Here is a 15,615-nt window from a genome sequence, read left to right as displayed (position 1 = left end):
GGGGAGGGGGTGGGGGTGGGGGGTAAATTGTTTGTGTTCTAGATGGGGAGAGGGGGTGGGGGGAGCATTACTTCGTGTTATTTGGTTAGTTTACTATATTATTTAAACAATGTTATATAGCAGGTATCATGCTACCATTTATGTTGATTTGTAAGGGAAAAAATTGTGTTTGAAAACTTTAATAAAATATATATATTTTTTAAATGTAGATGCCAAGGTGCTGGCGAAGGTCTTAGCCACGAGAATTGAGGATTGGGTGCCGCAGGTTATCCACGAAGACCAGACGGGGTTCGTGAAGGGGAGGCAGTTGAACGCGAATGTGCGGAGGTTCTTGAACGTTATTATGATGCCGGCGGGGGAGGCGGAGATAGTGGTGGCGGTGGACGCTGAGAAAGCCTTCGATAGGGTACAGTGGGGGTACTTGTGGGAGGTGCTGTAGAGGTTCGAGTTTGAGGAGGGGTTCGTCAGGTGGGTTAGGCTGTTGTACGAGGTCCCGATGGCAAGTGTGGCCACGAACACGAGGAGGTCTGAGTACTTTTGGTTGCATCGAGGGACGAGGCAGGGGTGTCCCCTGTCCCCCCTGCTCTTCGCACTGGCGATTAAACCCCTGGCTATGGCACTGAGGGAGTTGAGGAACTGGAAGGGGTTGGTGCGGGGTGGGGAGGAGCATAGGGTGTCGCTCTATGCGGATAACTTGCTGCTATATGTGGCGGACCCGGTGGGGGGAATGCCGGAGGTAATGAGGATCCTCAGGGAGTTCGGGGATTTCTCAGGGTACAAGCTCAACATGGGGAAGAGCAAGTTGTTTGTGGTTCACCCAGGGGACCAGGAGAGGGGGATTGGCGAGCTCCCACTAAATGTGCGGAGAGGAGCTTCAGGTATTTGGAGGTCCAGGTGGCCAGGACCTGGGGGGCCCTGCATAGACTTAATTTCACGAGACTAGTGGAGCAAATGGAGGAGGAGTTTAAGAGGTGGGACGCGTTGCCTCTGTCCCTGGCGGGTAGGGTGCAGTCAGTCAAGATGACGGTGCTTCCAAGGCTTTTGTTCCTGTTCCAGTGCATCCCCATTCTTATCCCGAAGGCCTTCTTTAGGCGAGTCAACAGGAGCAAAACGGGGTTTGTGTGGGCGCGAGGGACTCCGAGGGTGAGAAGGGTGTTCCTGGAGCGGAGTAGGGATGGGGGGGCTGGCGCTGCCCAACCTCTGTGGGTACTACTGGGCCGCCAATGTGGCGATGGTGCGCAAGTGGGTGATGGGGGAGGGGGCTGCATGGAAGAGGCTGGATACCGCGTCTTGTGAGGGTACGAGTCTGGAGGCGCTGGCAATGGCGCCGCTGCCGCTCCCTCCAATGAGGTATACCACGAGCCCGGTGGTGGCGGCTACCCTCAAAATCTGGGGGCAATGGAGGTGGCACAGGGGTGAAGTGTGGGCCTTGGTGTGGACTCTGAAACGGGGGAACCACCGGTTTGTCCCAGGAAAAATAGATGGAGGGTTTTCGGGGTGGCACAGGGCAGGGATAAGAAGGTTGGGGGACCTGTTTGTGGACGGGAAGTTTGCGAGCCTGGGTGAGCTGGAGGAGAAGTACGGGCTCCCCCCGGGAACACCTTTAGGTATCGACAGGTAAGGGCGTTTGCCCGGCGGCAAGTGTTGGAATTCCCACTGCTGCTACCATGCACGGTACAGGACAGGGTGCTCTCGGTGGTGTGGGTTGGAGAGAGGAAGAGCTCGGCAACATGCCAGGTGATGCAGGAGGAGGAGGCCTCGGTGGAGGAGCTGAAAGGTAAGTGAGAGAAGGAGTTGGGGGAGCAGATCGAGGAGGGGTCATGGACAGATGCCCTTGGGAGGGTGAACTCTTCCTCTTCGTGCGCGAGGCTCAGCCTCATACAGTTTAAGGTGCTGCACAGGGCACACATGACCGGGACAAGGATGAGCCGGTTTTTTGGTGGTGAGGACAGGTGTGTTAGGTGCTCAGGGGATCGGTGCAAGGGTTTATCAGGCCGTGGCAACCGTTCTTGGACTTCCTGGCAGAACGGTAGACAATGGTCAGCAGCGGCAGCAACCCGGGGGGGGTTCTATTTTATTTTTGGTTGTCTATACTGGGGGATCTGAGGGGGTGTATATATTTGCTATGTGTTAATTTATTATTTATGTATAGGGGGGAGGGGGCACAGGGTTGTTTTGTTTTGTATTTAATTCTATTGGGTTCCTTTTACATTTTGTTGTTGATATTTTGTGAAAACGTTTTTAACATAGAATTTACAGTGCAGGAGGCCATTCGGCCCATCGGGTCTGCACCGGCCCTCGGAAAGAGCACCCTAGCCAAGCCCACACCTCCAACTATCCCCATAACACCCCCCCTAACCATTTTAGATACTAAGGCAATTTATCATTGTCACCTCCCGATTCGACAATTCCATTACACACCTGGCTGCTCTCCCACATTCTACCTCTGTAAACTTAAAGCCATCCAAAAGTCTGCTCCCCATGTCTTAATTCACAGCAAGTTCCTTTCCCCTATGACCCCTGTGCTCCGAGACTTGCATTCACTCCCAGTCAATTCTCACCCTTGTTTGCAAATCCCTCGTCTCCCTGTGTCTGTATCTCCTCCAGCTCCACAACCCCGAGATATCTGCACAGCTCTGATCCTGGACTCTTGCACATTCCTGATTCTAATTACTCCGCCATGGTTTTAAGTTCCCTCGGCCCCAAGCACTGAATTCCCTCCCTAAACCTCCCCGTCTCCACCTCACTTACCTCCTTTCAGACTCTTTAAAACTCACCTCTTTGACCAAGTTTTTGGTCACCTGCCCTAATATCTCCTTTTGTGTCTGGGTGTCTCACTTTGTTTTATAATGTTCCTGTGAAGTTGACTGTGATGGTTTATGATGTTAAAGGTGTTATATAAATAGAAGTTGTTGTTGTTGACTGTAACCCTGACCTCCTGCTTTACATCCCATTGGTTTCACAACAAACTCTATCTCTGATGTTTTGCCCCCTGCGGGTTTGCAGCCTCTATAAAGACGGCGGCCGTTAACTCAGGCCTGTCACCGGGAGCAGGCCGCAGCTGTCCCCCCGCTCGATGCAAACCCGGGCCCGGAAACTTCTGATTGGGGTTTGGAGCCTCCACCGGGTTTCAGTGAAACCTCCCGGCCGAGTCCAGCATCGGCACTGCGCATGCTCCAGCTCACAATGCCCAGGGAGTGATTGACGGCAGCTCTAGACCAATAGGAAGAGAAGGGTAGGTCTGGAGGACCGAGTGGTTGCAGCGGGACCTCCAACCAATCGGAGTGAATGAGGGGCGGGGCTGAGCCCAGTCGCCCACGTGAACTGGAGCATGCGTAGTGCTGATCACAGCTCAGGATTCAGGCGGTCGGGTGGAATTCTTCAGCCGGTCAAATCCCGGGCGGTGAGTCCTGCGGGAGGAATGGGGCCGGCGGGCGGGTGGGTCGGGAGACCTCATAAACACTCCGTGTAGGCCCCACACTCCAAACACAAAGCTCGGATACGGCAGTTCAACCGGTGAAAGCTGCTCGGGCTTTTCCCTGAGACAGGCCCGGGTGGGGCCTCGGCTTTGCTCCGCCTCCCATTCACTCTGATTGGCTGGAGGACCAGAAGCTCTTGGTCGGTCACCCAGTCCCGCCTCCTCTTCCTATTGGTCCCAACCCGCCGTTAATCAGTTCCCGGGCATTGTGACCTGGAGCAAACCCTTCACAATCATTATGTGGAGATGCCGGCGCTTGACTGGGGTGAGCACAGAGTCTTACAACACCAGGTTAAAGTCCAATAGGTTTGTTTCAAATACTAGGAGCACTGCTTCTTCCTCAGGTGAATGAAGAGGTATGTTCCAGAAACATATATAGACAAATTCAAAGATGCAGATACAGAATTTGTCTGTATATATGTTTCTGGAACAGACCTCTTAATTCACCTGAGGAAGGAGCAGCGCTCCGAAAGCTAGTGTTTGAAACAAACCCGTTGGGACTTTAACCTGGTGTTGTCAGACTTCTTACTGTGCTCACAATCATTGTCAGCTCCCTGGTTTGCAGCTGCGGGGCTTCTCACTCCCTCCCGGGAACAGGCCCAGGTTAACGGGCACCATCCTGCTTCAGACACTGGAGGATGGTTCACATCAGAGGATGGGGAGGGGGACAAGAAATAAGAGCTTACACTTTGCACTCAAATCAATGAGGACCCTGATCTCTGGCAAGGAAGGAAGCCCTGGCAGGTGGGCGGGGAGGATTCACAAATACCTGCTGGAGGCCCCAAATCCTCAATAAGACCCATTGGTTTTGTCAGTCGGCCGGCAGGAGCTGGAGAACTGCACCCAGGCAGAGGAGAGGGAGGGAGAAAACTGGGAATGGAGGAAATAAATGGGAGTGCAGATGGTGAGATGGGTTTGGATTTCAGCCAAGGGAGGAGGGAGAGTGTGTGGGACTGGGATTTCCAGTTTCTGGGGAACAAGAGAGAAAAAAATGTTCCAGAGAAACTATAATTGCCTGTTCAGAATTTCGATCCTGGACTGACAGTGATGGCTTTTGTAAACTCCTTTTACGGGGGTTAGAATTGGAGAATTTGCACATAACAAACTGAACCCAACAGAAAGGTTTGTCTCTTTGCAAATTCTATACTGCATTGACAGTGATGACTTTTGTAACATGAGAGATTACGGCTCTCAGGAAAGATTAAATGGAGAGGGGCGATGTGAAATAGTGACCATCAATAAACAACAAGTCATAAATACAAGATAGTTATGAATAAATCCAAGGGGACAATACAGACAAAATTATTTATTACAGGTTCAGAATGTGCAACTCATTACCATGCAAAGGAGTTGAGGAAAGTGCTGAGATGTTTTCAAAAGGAAACGGGACAAGCACATGAGAGAAAATGGAATCGAAAATCAGCTGAAAGGCTGAGATTTCATAGGTGGGAGAGTCGGAGATGTGTGCTGAGTATGGACAGCAGCAGAATCTGTGACAAAATGGTCTGTTTGTGTCTTATATATTCACAGTATTTCAATGTAATCTTTTACAGAATATTTGCAGATGCAAACATCATGTCGAGATCTGATTCATTGATTCATCAGGACCCGCCTTTCAACGTGGAAGGAGAAATGTTTGTCTGTTTTGTCTTTTGGAAAAAATTTCAAAAATCACTGTGATTGGAAAAGCACCAAGACACAGACATCGAAGTAATTTTCCACAGTTAGCTGGAACTGAGTTTTAACCAATCACACAGCATGAAATTAAATTGCAGCATTTACATCAGGGAGACACCGTACTCAGGCTTCAACTGATGATCCAAGTTGGAGAGACATAAGGACATTCGCACCAAAAGAATCAAGAAGCAGCAATTGGACATTCAGCCCTGTGAGCCTGTTCCACAATTTAATAACATCACGGCTGATCTGATAGTGACCTCAAATCTGCATCCCACCTGCACCTGATAACTTGTCGATAACCATGGAGAAACCGTGGAAATGTGGGGACTGTGGGATGGGATTCAATTATCCGTCTAAATTGGAAACTCATCAACGTATTCACACTGGGGAAACGCCGTTTACCTGCTCCGATTGTGGGAAGGGATTCACTCGGTCATCATACCTCCTGACACACCAACTTGTTCATACTGATCAGAGACCGTTTAAATGTGCTGACTGTGGAAAGAGCTTTAAATGCAGAAAGGATTTACTGACACATCAACGCACTCACTATGGGGAGAGGCCATTCATCTGCTCCGTGTGTGGGAAGGGATTCACTCTGTCATCCCACCTCCTGAGCCACCAACTTGTTCATACTGATCAGAGACCTTTTAAATGTGCTGACTGTGAGAAGAGCTTTAAAAGCAGAAATTATTTACTGTTACATCAACGCACTCACACTGGGGAGAGGCCATTCACCTGTTTGGAATGTGGGAAGGGATTTCATGCTTCGTCAAACCTCCGGGCTCACCATCAGGTTCACTCTGACCAGAGACCGTTTAAATGTGCTGACTGTGAAAAGAGCTTTAAAAGCAGAAATGATTTACTGTCACATCAACGCCATCACACTGGAGAGAAGCCATTCACCTGCTCCGTGTGTGGGATGGGATTCACTCAGTCATCATACCTCCTGAGACACCAACTTGTTCATTCTGATCAGAGACCTTTTAAATGTGCTGACTGTGAGAAGAGTTTTAAAAGTAAAATGAATTTACTGACACACCAACGTACTCACACTGGGGAGAGGCCATTCACCTGCTCCGTGTGTGGGAAGGGATTCACTAGGTCATCCCACCTCCTGGTGCACCAACTTGTTCATACTGACCAGAAACCTTTTAAATGTGCTGACTGTGAGAAGAGTTTTAAACGCAGAATGGATTTACTGAGACACCAACGCACTCACAGTGGAGAGAGGCCATTCACCTGCTCTGTGTGTGGGATGGGATTCACTCAGTCATCAGACCTCCTGAGACACCAACTTGTTCATACTGATCAGAGACCTTTTAAATGTGCTGACTGTGAGAAGAGCTTTAAAAGGAAAATGAATTTACTGACACACCAACGTACTCACACTGGAGAGAGGTCATTCACCTGCTCCGTGTGTGGGACGGGATTCACTCGGTCATCAGACCTCCTGAGACACCAACTTGTTCATACTGATCAGAGACCTTTTAAATATGCTGACTGAGAAGAGCTTTAAAAGGAAAATGACTTTACTGAGACACCAACGCAATCCCACTGGAGAGAGGCCATTCACCTCCTCTGTGTGTGGGAAAAGATTCACATGTTCATCCCAGCTGCTGCAACACCAGCGAGTTCACACTGGGCAGAAACCGTACTCTTGCCCCGTGTGTGACAAGGAATTCACTCAGTCATCCCACCTGATGACACACCAACTTGTTCACACTGATCAGAAACCTTTTAAATGTTCTGACTGAAAACAGATTTAAAAGTAAACCAAATCTGCTGAAACACCAGCGAGTTCACACGGAAACAGAATCATAGAATTTACTGTGCAGAAGGAGAGCATTTGGCCCATCGAGTGCACCGGCCCTGCAAAGAGCACCTTACTTCATCCCATAACTCCAACCTAACCCATAACCCGATCTAACCTTTTTGGACACAGAGCAATTTAGCATGGCCGATCCACCTAATCTACACATTTTTGGACTTGTGGGAGGAAACTGGAGCACCCGGAGCAAACCCACGCAGACATGGGGAGAACATGCAAACTCCGCACAGACAGTGAGCCAAGCCGGGAATTCTGGGACCCTGGAGCTTTGAAGCAACAGTGTTAACCACTGCTACCGTGTGGCCCACATGTGGGAGCGGTACTGGGGAGAGGCTGTTTAACTGCTCCATTCGTGGGAGGAGATTCACTCAGTCAAACAACCTGCACAGACACCAGCAAGTTCACAGGCAACAGCAGGGTTTGGAATCAGCTGTTGTTGCTGCTGTTAGTCACATCCAGGACTGAATGATGCCTGGACGTCTGTTTCCAGTGGGGCTCCACAGTTTCCGGTATATATCAATGATTTAGACTTAAATGTACACACCAGGATTATACAAAAGATGCTCATGTGTTTTAGACAATGAGGGAGAAAGCCATGGACTGGGTCAGGAGGACAGAAAAGTGGTAAATGGAAATTTAGATAATGAGAGGTTTGGAACACATTTCAGTTAACTCCTGATAAAAATAAGGTCACTTCAGGATAATGGAAAAAACTGATTGGTGGGGGAACTACAAATAATCCTTTCTTTAAAAGATAAATTCAGATCACCCAATTATTATTATTTTTTTTCCAATTAAGGGGCAATTTGGCATAGCCAATCCACCTAACCTGCACATCTTTGGGTTGTGGGGATGAAACCCATGCAGACACGGGGAGAATGGGCAAACTCCACACGGACAGTGACCCAGGGCTGGGATTCAAACCCAGCTCCTCAGCGCTGCAGTCACAGTGCTAACCACTGCTCCACGTGCTGCCCTAGCTCCAAATAATTCTAATAACTTTATTGAACAGTTCTCAAATGGAAAGACACTTGACCACATTAAAACTAAGGATCTGCAATAGACGTTTGATCTAGCAAGTCATATTTAGGGCAAGGTTATAAACAGAGGGCATTCATTTAAAGTGATTAGAAAAAGAAACAATGCTGAGCAAGGCTAGGAGAGTGGGCAAAGAAGTGGCAGATGGAATACAATGTGGAAAAGTCTGAGGTTATGCACTATGGAAGGAGAAATGGAGGCATAGACTATTTTCTAAATGGGAAAATGCTGAGGAAATCACAAGCACAAAGGGACTTGGGAGTCCTTGTTCAAGATTCTCTTCAGGTTAATGTGCAAGTGCACTGTAGCCTCACGGCGCCGAGGTCCCAGGTTCGACCCCGGCTCTGGGTCACTGTCCGTGTGGCGTTTGCACATTCTCCCTGTGTTTGCGTGGGTTTTGCCCTCACAACCCAAAGATGTGCAGGCTAGGTGGATTGGCCACGCTAAGCTTCCCCTTAATTCGAAAATATTAATTGGGTACTCTAAATTTTTTTTAAAAGGTTAACGTGCAGGTTCAGTCGGCAGTTCGGAAGGCAAATGCAATGTATTCAGGTCGAGTGGGCTAGAATGCAAGATCAGGGATGTACTTCTGAGGCTATATAAGGCTCTGATCAGACCCCATTTGGAGTATTGAGAGCAGATTTGGACCCCGTATCTAAGAAGGATGTGTTGGCCTTGGAAAAGGTCCAGAGGAGGTTTACAAGAATGATCCCTGGAATGAAGAGCTTGTCGTATGAGGAATGGTTGCGGACTCTGGGTCTGTACTCGTTGGAGTTTAGAAGGATATGGGGGTATCTTATTAAAATTGACAGGATAATGCGAGGCCTGGGTAGAGTGGACATGGAGAAGATGTTTCCACTTGTAGGAAATTATTCCTTAAAACTCTCAAAAAAATACTTTTGGCAGGAAATTTGGCAGCATTGGAAAATAAACAGAAATTGCGGCAACATGTTCATTTTAACCGATCCTCCAGTGACCTTTTCCCCCCCCACCGCCCAATCCCGAGCAACCTGCACACCCAGATATCTAAAGTGAACCACTGCCCTACGGAATGGCAGCCCCCCCACCCCTGCCCACACCACCGGCCGAAACACCACAAAATGCTCACTCTTGTCTGGATTTAATTTGTACCCCGAGAAAGACCCAAACACCCGAAGCAGCTCCAATATTCCCCCTCTTGACACACTCAGTTCTGACACATATAAGAACAAGTCATCGGCATACAAGGACACCCTATGTTCTCTTCACCCCCCCCCCCGCACTATCCCTTTCCATACCTCTTAACGCGATGGCCAACGGCGCTTTTGCAATGGCCAACCGCTCAATCGCGAGTGCAAACAGCAGGAGGAGACATAGGACATCCCTGCCTAGTCCCACAGTGGAGAGAAAAGTCTCTCGAGCTGATGTTTTTTGTGCGGACACTGGCCCCGGCTCCTGATACAGTAGCTTTACCCAGTCCACAAATCGTGGACCAATCCCAAACTGCTCCAGAACTGCTATTAAGTGCCCCATTCTACTCGGTCAAACGCTTTCTCGGCGTCCAATGCCACAACCACTTCTGTTTCCTTCCCCTCCGCCTTTGCCATAACCACGTTCAATACCCTCTTAACGTTTGAAAAGAGCTGCCTCCCTCACACAAACCCCGTCTGATCTTCACCTGTCACCTTCAGGAGGCACTCCTCCTGCCTACCTGCCAGTAACTTCGCTAATACCTTTGCGTTCACGTTTAAAAGTGATATGGGCCTATACAATCCACACTCCGTCGGACCCTTATCTTTTTAAGCAACAGAGAAACCGATGCCTGCTCCAAAGTTTGTGGTAATACCCCCTTCCCTATCTCCTCAAATATCTCCATCATCAGGTGTGCCAGCTTATCCTGCAGACACACCAGCGAGTTCACACTGGGGAGAAGCCATTCACCTGCTCTGTGTGGGAAGGGATTACATAGAAACAGAAAATAGGAGCAGGATGAGACCATTTGGCCCTTCGCGCCTGCTCTGCCATTCATTATGATCATGGCTTATCATCCAACTCAATAGCTGAATCCCGATTTCCCCTCTATATCCTTTGATTCCCTTCGCTCTAAGTGCTATATCTAACTGTTTCCTGAAAACATACACTGTATTAGCCTCAACTATATCCTGTGGTAACAAATTCCACAAGCTCACCACTCTCTGATGAAGAAATTACTCTGCTCTGTCCTCAGTCGGTAGCACAGTGGTTAGCACAATTGCTTCACAGCTCCTGGGTCCCAGGTTCGATTCCGGCTTGGGTCACTGTCTGGGTGGAGTCTACACGTTCTCCCCGTGTCTGCGTGGGTTTCCTCTGGATGCTCCGGTTTCCTCCCACAGTCCAAAGATGTGCAGGTTAGGTGGATTGGCCATCCCAAATTGCCCCTTAGTGTCCAATATTGCCCTTAGTGTTGGGTGCGGTTACTGGGTTATGGGGATAGGGTGGAGGTGTGGGGTTGGGCAGGATGCTCTTTCCAAGAGCCGGTACAGACTCGATGGGCCAAGTGGCCTCCTTCTGTACTATAAATTCTATGAAATCAATGAAATAAATGGTCTACCCTGTATCCTCAGACTATGACCTCTCATTCTGTACACTCCCACCATTGGGAAAATCTTTCCTGCATCTACCCTGTCAAGTCCTGTTGGAATATTATAGGTTTCTATGAGATCCCCCCCCCCCCCCCCCCCCTCGCATTCTTCTGAACTCCAGCGAATACAATCCTAACTGATTCAATCTCTCATACGTCAGTCTCACCATCCCAGGAATCAGTCTGGTAAACCTGCTCTGCACTCCCTCTAGAGCAAGAACATCCTTCCTCAGATAAGGAGACCAAAATTGCACACAATCATCCAGGTACGGCCTTGCCAAGGCCTCGTATAATGACAGCAAGATATTCCTGCTCCTGTACTCGAATCCACTCGCAATGAAGGCTAGCATATCATTTGCCTTCTTTACCGCCTGCTGTCGCTGCATGCTTACCTTCAGTGATGTGTACAAGAATATCCAGGTCTCGTTGCACATGTCCCTCTCCTAATTTATGACAATTCAGATAATAGTCTGCCTTCTCGTTTTGCAACCAAACTGGATAACCTCGCATTTCTCCAAATTATATTGTATCTGCCATTCATTTGCCCACTCACTCGACTTGTCCAAATCACACTGAAGGATCTCTGCACCCTCCTCACAGCTCACCCTCCCACACAACTTGTGTCATCTGCAAATTTGGAGATATCGCATTTTGTTCCCTCATCTAAATCGTTCGGTAATGCAGTGGTTAGCACTGCAGTCTCACCGAGCTGAGGACCATTATTCAATCCTGGCCCCAGGTCACTGTCCGTGTGGAGCCACGTTCTCCAAGTGTCTGCGTGGGTGTCACCCCCATAACTCAGAAGATGTTTACCTCTATTTGCGCGATTCACTCGGTAATGCCGTCTGCAGTCACACCAGGTAGTTCATACTGGGGAGAGGCCGTTCACCTGCCCTCAATGTGCGAAGGGATTTTGTAATTCATCGCAGCTCCTGAGGCACCAACATGTTCACAACAGATTACAGGGATAGGATTCTGCTGTTATTGTTTCTGTTCTCAATTACATCCAGTACTGCATTTGTTCATTCTGTTAGTCAATGGGGATGGTCAGAGAGTTTCTTTCTGCTGGACTGGCCGGTCTCATGGCTTCGTCTCCAATGGTCTGATTCTCTCTGAGCCTTCTTGCGAATATCTGGTTTCACATTTCACAAGGATCAAAGAGTGAAAGGGGGTTTGGAGGTTAGAAGATGTTTCATTACCATTTCTGTTTGAATCCCCCAAAATCATGCCACATTGCCATGAAGATATGCTATGGTGGTCACATGGTTCTTTTGTTTAATTTATCTTGATGCTTCTCACAGAAGAAAATTATTAGGGTATGAGGGGCAAGTTGTCTGAGGTGCACTGGGAAACTACATTAAATAGTATGGTGGGAGACAGGCAATCACTAATATTTAAGGAATTATTACAGATTTACACGGGGATTGGTTAGCTCAATTGGCTGGATGGCTGGTTCGTGCTGAGTGACACCAATGGCACAGGTTAAATTCCCATACCGGCTGAGGTTAGCCATGCTCTGTGTCAGTATTTATGCTCCACATGATCCTCCACCCACCCCTCTATATCCCCCCCCCCCACCCCACTCCCCATCAGCATCTCCTTCTATTCCTTTCTCCTTCGTGTATGTACCCAGTATGGATTCATGCTGTTCACCTCAACCACTCGCTGTGGTAACGAGTTTCACATTCTCACCACTCGCGGGTAAAGAGGTTTCTACTGAAATTCCTATTGGATTATTGAATCCCTTCATAATCTGAAAAATTTCCATCAGGTCACCCATCAGTGTTCTCTTTTCCAGAAAAAAAGCAGCCCCGGCCTTTCCTGAGTGTTAAATGCTCGCAGTTCTGTATATTATGAATCTTTGTTGCACCTTATCCAGTGCCTCTATTTCCTTTTTCTAAATGGAGATCACCAATGTTGACAGAGCTGCCAGTGTAGTTGAACCATCGTTTTAAACAAGTTGAACATTTCCTCTGTACTTTTCAATTCTATCCCTCTAGAATGGAACCCTATATATGGGGTCCACACTTTAGGAAAGATGTGAAGTTCTTAGAGAGGGTGTAGAGGACATTTCCGAGAACGGCACCAGGGATAAGGGACTCCAGCTAGTTGGAGACTGGAGCAGCTGAATTTCTCTCCTGAGATCACAGCATCTGGAGGGTGGGGAATGGGGCCATTCAGCCCTTTGAGACCGTGTCGTCTCCCTGTGGAGGAAGCCAGTCTGTCCAATGCCCCGTTCTTTCCCCGAATCCCTGTGGGTTTATTTCTCTCAATGCCTGTCCAAATTCTTATTGAAATGCTTCCGTCATCTCTGCATCTCCTACCCTCATAGGCAGTAGTTCCAGGTTGTTACCACTCGCTTTACATGTCCACAAGGCTGCTAGAGCACAGAGGAGTCTATTTGGCCCATTTTCCCCGTGCCAGCTCTTTGTACAGCGATCCATTTAATCCCAGCGTTCGACTATTTTGTTTTCTTTTTCAGAATGTACCAAATTCCCTTTTGGAAGTTACAGTCCAATGAGATTCTGGCACCATTTATGGACAGTGCATTCCAAATCACAACAACTCACTGTGTTTTACAACAAATAATTGTGCATATGCTGTGTCTGGAATTTCACAGAGTATTCAAAATGGTGTCAATGACGTGGTTGTTACACAACATTAAGATTCAACCTTTATCAATAAATTGGTTAGGACACCGAGTGTAATATATCCTCGTTTGCGGACAATTAGAACAAGTGTACATTTCTATAAAACCTCTCACTACCACTGGACCTCCTGAAGTGTTTTAAAGCCAATGGAGTACTTTTGAAACATATTCACTGTTGTAATGTAGGAAACTAAGTACGCATGTGTGATCACATTATTTTTAAAATTGTTATTTTTTAGAGTACCCAACTCATTTTTTTGCATTAAGGAACAATTTAGCGCGGCCAATCCACCTACCCTGCACATAGAATCATATAATTTACAGTGCAGAAGGAGGCCATTCGGCCCATCGAGTCTGCGCCGGCTCTTGGAAAGAGCACCCTACCCAAGGTCCACACCTCCACCCTATCCCCATAACCCAGTAACCCCACCCAATACTAAAGGCAATTTTGGACACTATGGGCAATTTATCACGGCCAATCCACCTAACCCGCACATCTTTGGACTGTGGGAGGAAACCGGAGCACCCGGAGGAAACCCACGCACACACGGGGAGGATATGCAGACTCCACACACACAGTGACCCAAGCCGGCAATCGAACCTGGGACCCTGGAGCTGTGAAGCAATTGTGCTATCCACAATGCTACCATGCTGCCCTAAATCTTTGGGTTGTGGGGGTGAAACCAACAAAGCCACGGGAAGAATGTGCAAACTCCACACGGCAGTGACCCAGTGTCGGGATCGAACCTAGAACATCTGCGCCATGAGGCAACAGTGCTAACCATTGCGCAGCTTTGCTGCCCGTAAATTGTTATTTTCATAGTGTATTCACTGGCCTTAGTAATAAGGTCAAGGAAGCCCTTTTATATCTCTAACATGTGCCTTTCTGCAGCCATTTCACCTTCTGTACCTTTTCAATATTAACTATGTATCGATTTCATTGCAAAAAACAATAATTAAATTGAAGTTTATTCAGTAGTGAACATTGATTATGATTAGTGAATCGGTGTATTAGGTAATTATATTGCAAAGACTAGATCGTTATTTTTTAAAATAACACGATCAACCAAAATGTTTCCAGAAACTGCAGAGCGATCAGAATTTGTTTAAAAAAATAAATTACTCGATAATTTCGAGAAGTTACGAGATGTGGTGATAAGCCTGTATATAATATTACATGTACTCAGCAGTGTGACCTCCCACCAGTAGTTGGCGTCAGGCATCAGTCGGGTGACATTCTGCAACCAGCAGAAGGTTGTCAGGCATACATCAGGCCAGTCGCACATAAGGGTAGTTCCAAGAGAGTTTAATGCAATTCTGTGATAACTTAGTCTGTATAGCATCCTTACCACGTGTACATTAATAAATAATTGTTCTGGCTAATTCACCAGCAGTTCTGTAGAATCATTGCAAGACAAGATCACAGAACACAACACAAGACACCATATTCTGCCAAACATATGTGGGCTAGGCATTGGAGTAATGGTATTGTTACTGGGCAAGTAATCCAGAGACCCAGGTTAATGCTCTGGGGACCTGGGATCGAATCTGCCTATGACAGATGCTGAAATTGAATAAAAGCCTTGAATTAAAAGTCTGATGATAATAATCTTGATTGTTGTGAAAACTCATCTGGTTCACTAATGTCCTTCAGGAAATCTGCTCTCCTTAGGTGGCCTGGCCTACACGTGACTCCAGATCCACACCAATGTTGTGGTTGATTTGTAAGTGCCCTTTGAAATAGCCTCACAAGACACGCAGTTCAAGGGCAATTGGAATGAGCAGTAAATGCTGGCCCAGCGAGTGACGCCCACCTCCCATGAATGAATAATTTTAAAGAAGATTCTTTTCAATCTGAAGACGAGTAAGAAACTGTCTCTTTGATTGGATTTGATTTATTGTCATGCGTACCGAGGTTCAGTGAAAAGTATTGTTCTGTGTACAGTCCTGACAGATCGTTCCATACATGAAAAAACAAAGTGCGGATCTTGGCAGTTTGATCAGTTCACAAAAGAATTTAATAGCTTTGTTGATGTAGATTAAGATTTTAATCACCCTCCGAAACATAGCTAGACAGTTCAGAAAGACAGACACAAACGATACTGTCACTGAATTAGAGGAAATATTAGAGATTTAACTGAATCCCATTTTTGAAAGATTCATCCTTCATGATGGAGAAACAAGAAAAGCCACTCAGGCAGATGAGGAAATCCAGGCTCAGTGCGGTTTTGCTGTCACCCCTCCTTATACATGAACGGTATTTAGGCTGCAGAATGTTTCACACCAAAACACAGAGGGGTCAAACATAAGCAACACATAATTCTCAATTCTCTTCCATT

The 15,615-nt window shown here is 47.4% G+C and overlaps 1 protein-coding gene across 2 annotated transcripts; it reads left to right on the top strand.

Annotated features, from left to right (window-relative positions):
- Positions 1 to 3,325: 3,325 nt before the first annotated feature.
- Positions 3,326 to 14,661, top strand: LOC140419604 (uncharacterized). Of its 2 annotated transcripts, XR_011945894.1 has the most exons (3): positions 3,326 to 3,403; positions 5,032 to 7,498; positions 13,109 to 14,661. XR_011945894.1 is itself a non-coding variant. In XM_072503524.1 (2 exons), the coding sequence occupies exon 2, from the start codon at positions 5,460 to 5,462 to the stop codon at positions 6,663 to 6,665; it is 1,206 nt and encodes a 401-aa protein (XP_072359625.1). In that variant the 5' UTR covers positions 3,326 to 3,403; positions 5,032 to 5,459; the 3' UTR covers positions 6,666 to 14,661. The 2 variants fall into 2 exon arrangements, 1 of the variants encoding a protein (XP_072359625.1); XM_072503524.1 differs by having other exon boundaries at positions 5,032 to 14,661.
- Positions 14,662 to 15,615: the final 954 nt, after the last annotated feature.

This window comes from Scyliorhinus torazame, chromosome 5 (assembly GCF_047496885.1).
Source record: "Scyliorhinus torazame isolate Kashiwa2021f chromosome 5, sScyTor2.1, whole genome shotgun sequence".
In the NCBI taxonomy this organism is placed as follows: domain Eukaryota; kingdom Metazoa; phylum Chordata; class Chondrichthyes; order Carcharhiniformes; family Scyliorhinidae; genus Scyliorhinus; species Scyliorhinus torazame.
This window is presented reverse-complemented; position numbering and strand designations above follow the sequence as displayed.

Excerpts from the sequence above, each read along its gene's own strand:
- LOC140419604 (XM_072503524.1), top strand. The coding sequence starts at position 5,460 with ATGGAGAAACCGTGGAAATGTGGGGACTGTGGGATGGGATTCAATTAT.